At 39.0% G+C, this 16182-nt stretch overlaps 1 protein-coding gene across 6 annotated transcripts in view; it reads left to right on the forward strand.

Annotated features, from left to right (window-relative positions):
- Positions 1-16182, forward strand: part of MAPKAP1 (MAPK associated protein 1) — a 139551-nt gene that overhangs the window by 24705 nt on the left and 98664 nt on the right. For 5 of the 6 annotated variants that reach the window (XM_067541676.1, XM_067541679.1, XM_067541678.1 and 2 more), the window contains exon 4: positions 6711-6859. In XM_067541676.1, coding sequence (XP_067397777.1) covers positions 6711-6859 — 149 coding nt within the window. The remainder of the gene's footprint in view (positions 1-6710; positions 6860-16182) is intronic. The other variant, XM_067541677.1, reaches the window with a different exon arrangement.

Here is a 16182-nt window from a genome sequence, read left to right on the forward strand (position 1 = left end):
GGGGGATGGACACTCCTTGCTGTAGTATCTCAGTAACTATTAGGAAAGGGTTACCCTGATTGACAGCTCTTCAGAACTATATGTAGCTCCCCGCGAGTGGACACTGCTAGGAAAGTTCTCGTGTCATGGATCTGTGGACCTCATTGCAGATCACAATAGGAAAATTTATCTGTGCCTTACCTGAAAATGTTCTTCCTTAGAGTAATGAGGTCCACAGAACTGATCCACCCTGAATGGGGTGGTAATTAATTGGCCCTCACATTTGTTGTTCATTGAATTCCTTGCTCTGTAGGCGGATTGTTCTGTTTAGTCTGAGTGTTCCGTGTTCCTTTCCGATATAGAGTAGTTAGAGATTTCCTAGGCTATGGAGGTGTCTCCATTGGCAGGTTCTCAGAGGTGGTGTTACACCTCCCCTGCCACTGAGTGTCTGACCTGCCTCCAAGGCTGCATGGAGCAGAGACCCCCAATGCTATGGATCTATAGACATTATTACTCCAAGAAAGGAAATTTCCAGATAAGGCATGGCTGAATTTTCCTATTATTGCCCCTCCGTTATGTTTAGTTCCCCATCCCCCGAGTTTTGTCTTTGGCAGACTTCACCTTCTTGCATTTTCCTTATTTCATGTCATTGGTGTATGAAGGGTCAGACTGGATCTTAGAGAGACTACTAGCTATTTTTCTTCTTTCTGAGATACTTCATTTTGTCAACTTCTTGTGATAGGTGTCCCAAACCCAAAGCATGTTTCAAGGTAAAGATTTAGATTCTGATAGTGGAATGACTTTTGTGTGTGCAACTCTTCCTCAGCCATGGTCGCCTTGCCAGTAGTAGCTCTCTTACAGGCTTGGTGGTTAGAATCTGTTTTAAAAAGTAGGTGATATTCAGGTCTGTGCTGCATCTACTTTTGCTGTATTCACCTAGCTCACCCACATATTGCTTCATAGACTTTTGATTTTTACGGTATCTCATGTTTTTCAAAAGACAAAACTAATTTTCTCCCTGTCTTTCTCCTTCTCAATTCTTTGCTTCTTCCTCAAAATGTTTGTTGCTGTAACTGGCTGTTTCCGAAACAAAACAGAGTTTGCTTTTTAAAAAATGCATCATTTCTAATTGTTTTGAATCCCTAAAGTCTGTCTATCAAGTCTGAACAAATCCCATATGTAGATGTCCTGAACAATTCCCATATGTAGACATCCCTACCAATTCTGTTCTGAAGTGGAGCTATGTTTTTTAATGAACAGATAAGCCTGACAGACTATCTGTTGCTGGCACATGGGGCGGGGGAGCGGGGGAAGACTAATTAGTATAGTATACTCTGAAATCTGTCTTAAACGACCGCTTAAGGGACTGACACTTCCTTGGTTTAGCCAGAGATGGCTGTAAGCAGCTGGAATTCCCTCACCACTCCAGAGCGTGGCAGGTAAGTAGTCTACACTTATTCCCTGCCTAGTGTTTGACCTTATAGGAAATTTAAATAACAGTTAAAAACAAACCAACAACAAAACAAAACCTCCCAACCAAAATATAAACCACAGTCTTAAGCTTTCTCGTCAGTTTTAGATGTTTCTTGGTATTCCCAGCAGGACCTCCTCTGTCCTGTTCCTAGTTGTCTTGATATCAGGAAGACACTCCAACCCTCCTCCTAACTTGTTTGGCACTAATGAGCTCTACCTGTCAACGGGAGTCAGCACAGTTTTAATGGCTCAACCGAAAATCACTTTATTCCTACACAAGAGTTCTAGGATCTGCCAACCTGTTACAATGGCCTTCTGTTAAAGGTGGAGAAATGTACTCATTTACTTGAGGATTCTTTGGAGAATGCTGAAGATGGGTGAAGTATGGGGTCCCAAACAGTTTCACTTTTTCTGTCTGTCTTTTCAATTACTATTGACAGTTACTTCAAATGTAAAGGGCTCCTTATTTCATTTTTTAGGGAGACTCTCAAAACAGTGAGGAAAGAGAGAGAAAAATCAGTTGCCTTGGAATGCCATCTGAGTAGTCTGAAGCAGTGTTGATACTGTGAAGTAAAAAGTGCTAATTGGCTTGTCCAAATAGCAACAAATTCACTTTGCTGAATCATTTTCTTGGTGATGTCCTGAAATGGCTGATTCCACACTGTTTGATCACAGATTTCTTGCTTTCCATTCAGCTGTTTTTAGTTAAGTTCTTAAGTTTCTTTGGTTACCTAGATTTTATAAACACCCAGAAAGAAATGTTGAAGAGGTAGTGGCTAGGGCAGAGGACTAGAGCTCAGGAATTAGTAGTATTAGTAGACATTGTGCGGGGCACTATACTGACAGGAATGGGTGACAGTTGCTGCCCCAGAGGGTGTAACACACAAGCAGTGAATGTGGTGAAGAATGGGCACAATATGCTTGATGATCATTTGTTTAATTTTTTTAATTCTGGGTAGTGATAGGGTGAGGGGGAATGGCAGGAATGGGGAATTGGGACAGTCTCAGTTGATTACCTGCTTAGCCAAGATCAGCAGGCAGGGTTTGGAGGCATCACAGCAGAGGTGAGTTTTAAGGTGGATAAGGTTGTAGCTATACATATTGGGTCAGGGAGATTGCATAAGAGGTGGGATGGGGAAAAGTGCAAAGATATTTATGGGAAAGCTCACTGGTGGGTGTTGAAGGGTGGGACTATTGGGAATGTGAAGGTGGAGTGTTCTGTTGAGTTACTACCATTCTGGAGTTTGTTCCTACTATGTTACTGACTGACTTCACCTTCATGTGCCTCCATCCTCTCACCATAAAATGGGAATAATGATACCATCCTGCCTCATTCATGTATTGAGGCTACATTAGTGTTAGTAAAACACTTTGGGATCTTCAGGTAAGAGACTAGAGACGTGGCAAAGCATTATTAGTTCTAAAATAATTTTACTTGCTGTCCCTATATAAAATAAAGTGAATCTTCTGGTCACTCTATAAGACAGACTTAGTGCTTTTCATCCATACATCTCAAAGCATTTACATAGGTGGGTAAGCATTAGCTTAATTTGTTATACGAATATTGGGTTGAAAAAAGTCATGGATAAACTTTCCTCGCTTCATAAACTTTCAAATCCCTAATTACCATACAAACCATGTTAGTATGTGTTGAGAAGATTCTTTGTTGCAGATAAGATTTCCTGCATATTTTGTGATCAAATAAATTGCATCCAGGAACTTTGTGGTTTTGTTTTCAAATATGGGAACTAGGGAGGGAGATTAGTTTTCATAATTGAAATGCTGTATTTGAGTGTGTGTGTGTGTGTGTGTGTGTGTGTGTGTGTGTGTGTGTGTGTGTGTGTGTGAGAGAGAGAGAGATGAAGTACTTTGTGTATATGTATGTTTCTCTCTCAAAAAATTGGTTGTCCATTGAATAGCTTTGTAATGAGATCTTTATGGATTTTGCCTATAAAAGTCAGGCTAGTAGTGGAGTTAGGTTTTACCAAACAACCTAAGAGGGTGCTTTATTTGTTGTTCAGATTAACTCATCTATAAGTTATTGATGACACTGAAAAATGTAACAAGCTATTCAGAAAGAGGGGAAAACGTCGTAAAATTGACAGTAGATTGAAACAGTCATCTGAACACGTTGGGCTTGTACAGAATAACACACACAGCTAAAACGACTTGAGTTCTGTAGCACTTTAAAGACTAACAATTTTAATGTCAGTAGGCATAAGCTTTCGTGAGCCTCAGCTCACTTCCTCAGATGCAGTTGGTAGAAATGATACAGCAAAATAGGAAACATAGAAAATGTATAGAAGGCAACATTTACATATCCAAGGGCATAGATAACAATTGTATCATTTCTACCAACTGCAAGTGAGATGAGGCTCACGAAAGCTTATGCCTACTGACATTAAAATTGTTAGTCTTTAAAGTGCTACAGAACTCAAGTCGTTTTAGCTGTATACAGACTAACACGGCTACCCCTCTGGAGCACATAGCTAATAATTCTATAAAAGACAAAGAAAAATGATGATAAATGCAGGCTAGTTAAAAAGCTTTATTTTATTCAATAGAAGGTGAAAATAGTGCATCTAAACCTATGGTTCGTAAAATACACGATCTGTGGTTTTCCTTCTAAAACTGAAGGCAATTAAAATGGTGTTCCCTATCCCTTTCAATAGGTTTTCCCTGTTTCTTTTCACAACATTGTGGAATGTGCTGTTGTTCCAAACTCCTGAGTTCCACATTGTTTGGACTAAAATGAAAACTATTCAAAACTCAACGCAAAACAGACGCCACAATAATGAACACAGAAGAATTCCAGAGATCCTCTTGCTGCACATGCCAACAAAAGAAACAGTAAATAAGCACATCTCAAACATTTTCTAAGAAACAACACAAGCAAGTAAACTACTTGCTTTCTTACTTGAACCAATGAAATCATTATACAGAACTCCAGGGGACAAAGTACTTTCCAAAGGCACAAGAAATTACATCTCACAATACTACTCTAACATAATGGCAAATGAGAATTTTTAAAAACTAAAACAAACCTGTTGTACAAATAGAATACGTTATGGGGTTTAAATTGCCATAGTTAAAGGAAAAATTTAATCACACTCTTCTATATTAACCTGTATCTTGCTCAGACCAACTGGGTATCTTTTAGTATATGTTCCGGTGTAGCACCCTAGCCAACTGTTTGAATTTTCAAGCAATCTGATAGATAAAAATAAAACTGAGTTTATGACTAGTAATAGTTCGAGAGGTTTTAATTTCACAAATTAAAAAATGAACTGCCTCCCTGAAGCATTGACTTTGGAGTCCTGTTCAGTCTGCTTCAGTAACTGTTTCAGTTCTCTGCAGGGGCAGAGTGTAAATCTTTGGGACTTGAGAGAATCCAAATATATGAATAAAGAACAGAGCGTAGACAGTTTAGGTGGATTGATGCTGATTCTCAGATAGTGATTGATTGAGTCTGGGGGTGGAGCAAACTTGCCCAGTTTCTCTCACTGTTACTAGAGAATGACACCCATTGATTCTAGCAGGCTAAACGTTACAGGCTCTGAGCTACATTCATCCATCCTGATTTTGTAGAGTCCTTGTAATATTAGGAGCCTTCCTTTATTTAAACAAAAAAATATATACCTATACATTTGGGTTTAAACTTTTGCTGACAACTCTGCTATCCACTCACTTCATACCAAACAGCATTATATCAAAGCCCTTTCTTCAGCCGCCCTAACCACATTAACTTCATTATCACAATACTTCCTTATGACCCGGGATGCTTTTTGCTTAAGCATGGTGTTATCATGCTTTATTTTTCCAGATGAGACCCATGCAAGGCGGCCTGCTTAAAGAGGGGAAGTACATGGGAACATAGGAACTGCCACACTGGATTAGATTCATGGTTCTTCTAGTCCAGTATCCTGTCACCAATAGTGCCAGTCCTAGATGCTTCAGAGGAAGTTCAAGGAACCCTGCAGTAGTTAATGATGGGATAACTAGCCCCAAGAGAGTTTCCTTTTAACCCCCAATAGCTAGAGGTGGAATTAAGCCCAGAAGCAAAAATTTATATCCCTTACAAAATTCTTGTTTATTTTTAATATTTACTATTAAAACTCTGAATAAACCTAAGCCCCTAGCCGTTACCATCAAGCAGCCTCCAGCTCCAGATTATAGCCAGTTCAGTATTAACCTCTCTGGGCGGGACATTGAATAGGTGGCAACTTTCAAATATTTGGGCAGCATCCCTAGACAGTGCTAGAGAATGCTCAAAAGGTGTGGATGCACTTGTATAAGATGCCATGTTTTGGGCCCTTCAGCAGCCTCTGTTGGAACATCATGACCTTAAGCTTTCTATGAGGCTACAAATGTATAGAACCTCGGTTATATCAGCTTCATTGTATGGAAGTGAAACATGGATTGTGGGAGACTGAAGTACACTGGGTTGATGTTTTTGATTTTCATCATCTTGGTCAGCTGCTCCATATCAATAGGCAGGACAAGATCAGAAATGAAGATCTTAGAGGCCGTACCCAGCAGCTACCTCCATCAGCACTAGTTTGGTTTCAGCAGCTTTCTTGGTATAGACATATTATGAGAATGGAAGACCAACGAATTCTGAAGCGTATACACCAAGGATTACTGTTACACGGCCAGCGATCACATGGATGTGACCTTAAGCACCTGGCCAGAGATAGATCTGGGTGGTACTCAGTCTGCAAGGAGGACACTTCCTTTTGGGATTTGCCCTGGTGGTGATCAGTATAACTCTGGGTATTCTTGGTATCCATATTATTATTATTGGTGTTACAGTAGAGCTTAAAGACCCCAACCAAGATTGGCGCTCCATTGCACTAAGCACTTTACAAACATAGTGAGAGATGGTTCCTGTCCTATAGAGCTTACAGTCTATATACTAAAGATAGATGAGGGATGGAAGGAGAAAAAGAAATATCTAACCCCTTTTTAATTCCAATGCACTCTTGTAGGATGAGTTCTACTGGTTAATTGTGTGAAGAAGCTTTCAGCTTTGAATTCGGCACCTTTCAGTTTCATTGTGTCACCTTGTTTTTCTGTTATGAGACGGGATGAATAGAAACTCCCAATCTATCTTCTCTAGGCTATTCATTGTTTTGTATAATTTTTATTATGTCCCCTCCTATTCATCTTCTCTCCAAGATAAACAATATCCTTTTTGCATGTGGTAATGCAAATGCTTTTATCTGTCTTTTTTTTTTTTTTTTTTTTTTAAACCACAGCAGAGGAGCTAAGCTTGCTGTTTGAAAAAAAGAATTTCAGAGTAAAGTCTCCAGTTCCCGGGAAGCAGTCATTACTGTCTGTGCGACTTGAACAGTGCCCATTGCAATTGAACAACCCTTTCAATGAGTATTCAAAATTTGATGGCAAGGTAAGTGAACCAAACATTTTCCTCTTACATAAAGCTGGCTTCTGATCTGAAGGTTAGGTTGCTGTATCTGATCTTATGAACTTGCAATGTGTAGATATTTCTTTAGGCTTTAATTAAATATCATAACAGCCGTACAGTTGATTATTTTAAACTAGCTATCCTGAAACTGGCTTCTCTTTCTCTTAATTATAATGGTTCCCAGAGGTAATAGCAACAGGAGCCAAATGAAAATATAATAAATAAATGGTATGTATGCTGTGCACTTGTACTGGGAAGTTATACCATGGGCTTGTGTCTGTCCTTCAGCACATGGTGGTTTAGGTAAAATGTTTAGTGCAGCTGAGTCGTAGGCCTCTTATCCCTGTTTGGCTGGCTCCATGGATATCAGTAGTCTGTTGCATTGCACAGACTTTCTATCTAGTATATCTAGCTCCATCCCCATAGTACCTGAGCACCTCACAATTTTTGATGTATTTATCCTCCCAGCACCCCTGTGAAGCAGTGAAGTGCTATTATGCCATTTTAGAGATAGGAAACTGAGACACAGAGGCAAAGTGACTTGCTGAAAGTCCCACAGAAGTCCTGTGGCAGAATAGGAAATTGAATCCTAGTCTCCCCAAGTCCCAGGTTAGTGCCCTAGCCACTGGATCATCCTCCTCTCCCTGCTGCTAGCTGCACTACATTCCCTAGTTAACTGCACACAGGTCTGTGGGAGCTAACAGAGCAGCTTGAAGTGGGTCTGTATGATATCCTCTTTTCCTTTTCTCCCACCATTCATGACGGTCCATATTTACTGGGCTGGGGGTAACATCAGCATCTCTTGGCAGTCCTTTCCCTCCTGGAAGGTTCCCACTTACCAATGTCTGCAGTGGCAAATAGGGCAGGAGGAGTGGCTTGCATGGCTCCTGGGGTTAAAGGGAGAGTGTGAGTAGGAATCTCACAGGAAAAGATGTCCTCGTGATACTGTCTCCCACTTTAGTTTAGCCAGTGGGATCTGAGTTTAGATTAGGGCCCAAATGGCTGGCAGGAGTTGAAAAATCTTTCAGAACCTTCAACTTCAGCTTTGGCAGGATCTGTACCTTGCCACTGTGGCCACTAATCCCAAGTAGTCAGAGGAGCTATGGAGCACTGGATCTAACTGTAGCTATTTCTTAGAGAACTGCTGTTGAAGCCTGGCTGGAACTGTATTTGGGTGTGGGGGGGGAAGTAATTTGATCAAAATGATGCCATTTTAAGGTTTATATCTCTCAAACCCATGGAGCTAGTATAACACTTTATTCATCAGGCAGGGACATCTATCTCTCCAATGGTGTATAGCAGCAGTTTCTGTCCCTGTTGATTGCGAAGAAATAGTACCTTTAAAATTGTCATTGATTCATGGGTAATATACAGACCATTTGCCAGACAGAAACATAAGAGATGCCATAATGGATCATACCAAAGGTCCACCTAATCCAGTCTAGAGTCTTTATGACTAGTTGCTTTGCTTTTCAGAGTATCTGCACAGCGACACCTCCCAAACCCTTCTGAAGTTGTCCCCGTACTGGTCCTTTCTGATTCCTTCCCCAAGGATGACAACCTTAAATATTTATGTTGTGATCACTAATACTTATTTCATTTATTTAGATTTTGACTGAAAGAACTTCACCCTCAAAGGGCATCCATACAAGGCTCTGTGCTCTTTGACATACATTTAAAAACACAGTACCATAAGGAATGCAAAATATAAATCACTCAACACAACAGTGCTTCCTTTTTGCACACTAATCCTCAACTAATCACTAGTCAACAGACCAATATAGCTTAAAAATACCATTCCCCACTGGACACAAACCTTACCCCCAACCACCTCAGGCCCACTCCTCTGTCAGCTCAGATAGTCAAGTTTTGCAGCATGCGTGGAAGATCAGCTGAGTTATTCAAATACGATCACTTTGTAAACTAGTTCCTGTGTGTTACCTAGGACCACATCAAAAATGGCCTCTTCTATGTGCAAGGCCACCCTCTGCTTTTATCACTTTTCAGCCTATCATAAAACCTGGAAAGCTGAAAAAATATGAATATTAGGATCATAGGACAGTGTCATATTGTTCTGAAAAAATTACAGATGGCACTGTAGCTCTGTTTTCTGCTGTATTCGTTTGTGGGGACTTCAGTGGGAGTCTCGAGTTTGAGCTTCATTATTGTTTTGGTGGGAAATCTTCACTTTCTGTCAACTGTTTTTAACATAGAAAATCAGTTTTGTAATTTAACTTATCACACCTAGAGAGGTGGTTTTATAAAACACTTTGTGGAGTTGCAGCTCTTAGACCACAGTATCTGTAGCGCATAAACTGACTATTTATATGTTACCTTTCATTTATTAGTATTGCATTAATTAATGCTAACTCAGTGTTTGAGAGAATTATTTCTGGCATAATTACTAAGTGACAGCTAAGGATAAGATTTTGTCACTGTGGTCATGGAAGTCACAGATTCCATGACTTTCAGAGACCTCCGTGAAATTATCCTCTTCAGCTTCAGCCTTATGCCCTGGGGTGGTGGGGCCAAAACTATCAGCTGCTGGCGGATGTGGAGGCCCCTGGGCTCTCAGCCGCCATGGGCAGTGGGGGCCCCGCAGTCCCCAGGCTTTAAAAGAGTTTTCACCCTGAATCATGAACACACTTACAGCTTATGACGAGCATACTGTTCATGCTCATAAAGTCACAAATGACATTCGTAATCTTGCATTGTGGGCAGACAGCTGCTCTGAAACTTGCCAACATCAAATGTCTAAGTATAACTTGTTATATCAAAATTGCAACAGTTTGCGAAAGGGACTTTACTGAAAAGAATCAATTATTTTTGTTCTATAGTTTTTCATTATTTTTGTTTGAAAAATGATTGCACAATACGTATATATAATATAAAAATAGTTTACTTTGTCGAGGAAGTGAAAACTATTGCATTAATGTTGTTTGTTTCATGTAAATGTTACTGTAATACTTTGTTAAATTACAACACATTTTGTGTTGCCATGACCATACCATGGTTTTGTTAATTTTTACCTTGACTATTCCATGAATTTTGCCTAATTTTACCATGACAAAATCTTATCCAGAGTGATAGCAGTGCCTTGCTGCCAACAATAGCAGGATGGCCTTCTTTTTCTGTAGCTCATATTTTAGTGTTCCTGTGTCACTGGATTCTGATTTGTCAAAGGGTTACGAATCATTTATGCTATGCTTCCGGTAGCTGTTGAGTACAGAGAAGGTTAAAAAAAAATCTCTGGACTAGAGGAAATTATCCTAATTAACAAAGGTCAAAATTTTATAAACTGTAAAAGTTTGAGTGAGACTTGGGCTAAGTGCAGGGTGTGGGGGTGTCTTGGGAAGCTGGGGAATGGAAAAATTATTCCTTCTCAACCTCCTAACTCCCACTACTTTTTTTTCTGCTTTAGTATGTATTACAGCTGACTAGAATTAGAATCTTATTTTCATCTATTTAACACTGATGCATTTGGCAGGTGTGTAATGAAAATCAGTAACATTTGAAGAAAATTGTACTGTACATATTAGTCATTTTTTATAATCATTGTGAAATGCATCAATATGATTTGCAGTGACACCTTGGTGATTAATAGAGAATTATATTTGAGTCAAGCCTTTTTTAACCTAGAAATTAAAATGCCTATTCAAATAATGCTGCAAAATAATCAAATTAGCATTTTGTGAATGCATAATTAGATTCTATTAGTTATAGCAGCATTGTCTGTGCTACTGTGGGTAAGTTTGTGTCAGTACTTTGATTATAAAAACCTTTCTTCTGGGCTTCTATGTATTACCTATTTTTAAAAAAGCACAACAATAACAGCCCGAGATCCCAGTTGAGCCATAGTACAGATACTATAGCTCAGTAGTGAATTACTTTACCTAGTTGGACTTTCTTCAGTTTTGCTGTGTTTTTAAATAGTCATTTGAAATTATAAACATGTCGTTTTTTCATTATCCTATGGCAAATATGACTCTTTTTAATGAAATTTTGTAGGTGGGACCAATACTCTTTGGTATTTAAAATATTTTAACTGATAAGAAATGAGCAGTATTTTTTCCACAAATATTCATAACTCTTTTCCTGGGAATAGTGCACATCTTATTTACATAATTAACAGAGCCACTCGTATCTCTTGGGAAAATGATACATAATTGGGGAGAGAAGGGGGGATAAGGAGGGACTTGGGGCCTAATTAAACATGTTTAAAAAAACCCTACTTAATTATGTATTTACTCAAGAGACCAGAGTGGCTCTAAAATCCTCTTTAAGATTATTACTAAGGCTTTGATTTAAAATTTTAAAAAATTATTGTAATGTAGATTTTCTGTTTGTTGGATAAAATCCTTTTTGTGGGTCACTGGCAAACAAAAAGCACATCAGCCACTCTGTCCAAGCTGAGAGAGTGTGTGTCTGTCTGTCTGTGTGCATATGTGTGATCGGGTGGAGGGAGGAAGGGAGAGGGAGTGGAAAGAACTTGTGTTAATTCTAAAATCATACCTCTGAATATTTTAATTCTAATAATGAAAGTGCCTTCATAAATGAATGTAAATGAAATGAAATCCACTTTATTGAGGTTTTTGTTGTGTAATGTATGTACTGTTTTAAGATAATCAGTTAAAAATAGGAAAGCATAAAATTCTGTCATTTTAGATATGCCACTCTATTAAGTCCCACAATTTTCCAGGTGTGTTCTGTCAGACTTAGCGTCTGTTTCATAATCACTTCTGCATGTTTATGAAATAACAACATTTTAAAGCACTCTCATGTCTTTCTGTTGTTTTGATCAGTTTATTGAATTATCAAAAATAAATTAGAAAATACAGCTTCTAAAATACACTCTCAATGGAAGCATTATGATCAGCTCACAGGAGTTCTGGGAACCCTTGTCATACAGCCAATTGAATAACTGGTAGTTTCACATATACTAGAATGCTAAATAAATAAAAGGCAGGGCAAACTATATGTTTACTTTACCCAGCCAAATGGGGTAGCAGACAGATTGTTTTCTCTTAAAATCAATTTTTCTTGACAAACCCCTAGTCCCAACAGCCAGCAGGTAGCTGCCCCTGTGTCAGTCATTCAGGTGCACTCTCTTTGTTTAATATATACTGGTAAACTGGGCTGATGAGAATCTGGTGGCACTAGAGACCTTTGACCCTAGACACTAGAGACCCCTTGTACTCTATCCAGTTGTAATTTGTATATAGGAAATTATATTAAGAAACCAGAAATTGGTGGCCAAATTGATTTTACTGCAAGCCTAATGAATTTACCACACTTATGACAGATAAAACACACTCAAGAAGTGTTAGATTTATTCTCTGCCACCAGGTTTTTTAAAGCTTGTTTTTGTGGTTTGTTGACCCTTTCACGTTCTGGATATTAATGGGGGGAAAACAAGGCTAGCTTTGAAATAGCTTTCCAACCCATAGCCCAGTGCATAGACAGCAGCATCAGGGAGGATGGGTGGCCTTGTGGTTAAGGCATGGCACTGGGAGTCAGGACATCAAGAGCTGTTCCCAGTTTGTGCCACAAGTTGTGTGTGCTCTTGGATGTATGATTTAGACTGCGATCCTGCAATGTGCTCCACATGGGTAGATTCCCATTGCTGGATTGGGGCTCTAATCTCAGTTTCTTCATCTATAAAATGGAGCTAATACTGCTTGCCTACCTTTATTAATGTTTATAAAGCACGTAAGATCTTCTGATAGACAGCTCTACAGACATGCAGAATATTTATTTTCAAACCACAGGCATACATCGCATGAGCTGAGGGAAAGAATGGTTGTATGGGATGTTTTGTCCAAGAGATTTAACCTCCAAGGGCACTTACATAGTACAGAGTTGGGTGGCCATCTACACTAAAAGGAAAAATGTTAACAAGATGCTTTCAAGTGACAAGGATAGCAGGCTCTCTGACTATAAATAAAATGATGAGCTTCATGACAGACTTATAAACAGAACGTCTGACCACTGCAGAGGTCTCTCCCTGACACTCCTGGGTATTATCCCTGAAGTAAATGCACATTCACTTTTCTCCCAAATCATAGCTAAACTTCTTGAGAAGCTGGTAGCCAGTGAAATGTTTATAGGACACACTGATGTCCAATTTATGTCTATGAGATGCCTGTTGCCTAAATGGTGCAAATATTGGGCACTTTGTCCTCAAAAGAATGTCATCAAACACTAAAGTTCTATGGGAAAATCACAGTAGGAACAGATGTTCAAAATAGTCAACAAGGAATTGGGTGTCTAGTGATCTAGCTAAAAGTCAGCTTAACTCTAGAATAATCTAGAAACACAAAGCTGAAAACTCCTTTTCTGTGCCTAGAGAAAATACTGCAGTCCTCTAACTGCACTTTAGTTCCTCTGACCGTAATCACCAAGCTAGAAGTCAGAATGAAGTATTTCAGCTTCACTGATCTCTTATGTGCCTGTTGGTGGAAGGGACAAGCTTTTGAACTACATAGAGCTCTTCTTCAGTGACCTGAAGAGTCTGAAAAAGAACTCTGTGTAGCTCGAAAGTTATCCCTTCCACCAACAGAAACTAGTCCAATAAAATAAATTACCTCACCCACCTTGTCTCTAATATCCTAGGATCAAAATGGCTAAAATAACGCTGCAAATAAAATAAAAGTAGAGCGTCTGTTCTGTTTGGGCAGATGCTGAAAAATGTATCTTCAGGATCTGGGCTTGTTTGTAGAACAACAAGGATTTTTGTGAATGTGATTGTGGTAACTTATTAAAACCCAACAATTTCTCCTTTAGCAATTCCTTTTACAATGAAGCTGTGGAAGGCATGGGGGAAGGGATAATTCATGAGTGCTAATTGCTTGGCTGTTAATTTTCATAAGTGGTGATAGAAGCAGTTCCTTAAATTAAACTTTGTTTAAAATGTATCAAGGGAAATATTCCACAATGTCGGGCCTGAAGTGAAAATTAATATGAATGCTGTGGCAATTAACACGTACTGGTTAATAGCTTTTAGCAGCATTTTGGGATGATAGTCCTTAAATACATTTTTGCATGCTGCTCTTGTTCTAGTGTATGTCTGGATAATTATGAACAAATGTTTTCCACAATCACCAATATTAAATAGCTTTACTCAAAGAAAGGAGATGAAGAACTTTTGAAAGCGGCAATACAGCTATTAATACTGAAAATATCTAAATTACGAATCCAGGATTAAAAACTCAATGTCAGTGTGAAAAGAAGATTTTCGGTTTTTTGCCTGTAAGATGAGGAGAATGTTTCACACCTGAATTCTGAACATTTTGTTTTGATTTAGCAGGTGTAGTTTGCATAGTTTGTATTTCACCATTTACATGTTCTACAACTTCAGTTCAGATACCATTATGATAGAACAATAAAAGTGAACAAACAAAAAAACCCTAAACATACATATTGTTTTAATCTATGTTACCTTTCACATCTATAGTGTTCAGTTAAGTTTATTTTAGAATAAGTTTGCATTTTGTCTATAACTGATGTATGTAAATATATATATACAATATGGAATCTGGCATAATGGTTAGTAGAGAGAGAGTTTGTTAACTATATATAAAAAAAATCCCACTCCAAATCTCCTGATTTATAGTGTGGTGCTCTCTGAGCAGGCCAGATTCTTCAGCTTCGGAAGATGCTCATTGCAGAAATTTCTACAATAATATCTCCTTCAAGCCTTTCACAAGAACACTAAGGAATGCTGATAAATTTTCTGCACTACTGCAGCAGGAAACTGCTTTTTCCTCTCTTGTATTTCCCACGTTTTCATAAGTTTTCCTATTACAAAGCTGTCCCACTATTCTGTATGTAAATACTTTCCCGTAAAGTTGCTGCTTGCCCTTGTCTCTTCTTCTCTCTTCTAGTAATTCACATGCTGAAGTCAAGTGGTGTAGCACATCTAGATATGGTTGCTTTCTAGTGCAGAATTAGAAAGAAGAATCAGATGAAGAAGTGGCTTATTTTTACATGATCACTTTGGTTCTAATACCTCATTAATAACACTAAGTGTTGTTCGCTCCCAAACCTGTTGATGACATCCTACCTTATTGTACAGTACAATTTACTAATCCATAGTATTGACTGGGAGACATATTGATGAATTTAATTAATTAATAGGTAACAATTGTGTGCATATATAATAACGTGTATATATACATTAAATAAATGTGTATGCACTGCATATGTATATGTGGTATATCGTCTAACCTTTGGCAGTTCGTTTCTAATGTTCTATTGCTTTTTTCCCTTGGATTCCCATATGGTTTGTGTACTCGGGCATCTAATAAACTCCACCCTTTCCTTTCTGTCCCAGTTTTCAATGGAACCACTGGAGTGCTTTGCATTTAACTATGGCAGGCTCTTCTTCCGCAGACTCTTGTATTCTTGGGAAGAACAGGATTGTAGCCTGCCCAGTAAGAAGTCATGTATTCATGAGCAGTATTTTCCTACTTGGGGAGGATTTAAGTGTAAGAGCATTAAAAAGCTGTGCAATTCCTGCTATTATGCAGCTAATTTAAAGCCCCGCTTACCTCCCTCACGGGTGCTGAGGGTTAATTAGGTACTGTTTGTAAAGTACTTTGGAGATAAAGCGCTATATAAATGCTGGATGTTGTTAATCCTTTTTCTAACTCATGTTAAAAATCAAAGTTCAGGTTATCTGAAGGCCTCTATCGAGACACAGCAAACTGCATGGAGGCTCCAAACTCCATTAAACTCAATTAGAGCACTCTCTTAAAAGGTGAGGGAGCAAGGGGGCCCATAGAGGATAGGACAAATCAATAGCCATACTGCGGGTTGGTTCACACTTACCGCACAATTCGGCGGCAGTCAACGGGAGTTACGCAAACTATGCAGAGTAGTTTGTGTAACTGACATCAACTGCTCTGCTTCCCTTCTGCGCGCTGTTCTCACTGCACTGAGTCAACGGGAACCGTGTTCCTGTTGGCTCAGTGCTACGCTACTTGAGGGGGTGGACTTACTCAGTCAACTTCCTGATTGATTGAGCGGGTCTCACTGACCGCTCAATCGATCAAGAAAAATCGATCTGGCGGCAGCGGCGATTTTGCCACCGTCAGTCTGAACATAGCCTGAGCCAGCAGGCTGCAGAAAAGCAGGTGTGTGTAAGAGGTTTCTTTGAATTTCCATGTGCGTTGTTATCTCTTGCTTAAACCCGCTCAAAAGCTGCCTTTTAGTTCTTAATCCATCATAGAAATGATGATCGTTATTCTGGAATTCCGTAAGAACTTCAACAATGAGGATTGCCTAGTCGGGAAGAACTTCTTAGA

Source organism: Emydura macquarii, unplaced genomic scaffold (assembly GCF_026122565.2).
Source record: "Emydura macquarii macquarii isolate MOO-44397 ecotype Brisbane River unplaced genomic scaffold, CSIRO-AGI_Emac_v2 contig_691, whole genome shotgun sequence".
NCBI classification, from domain to species: Eukaryota; Metazoa; Chordata; order Testudines; family Chelidae; genus Emydura; species Emydura macquarii.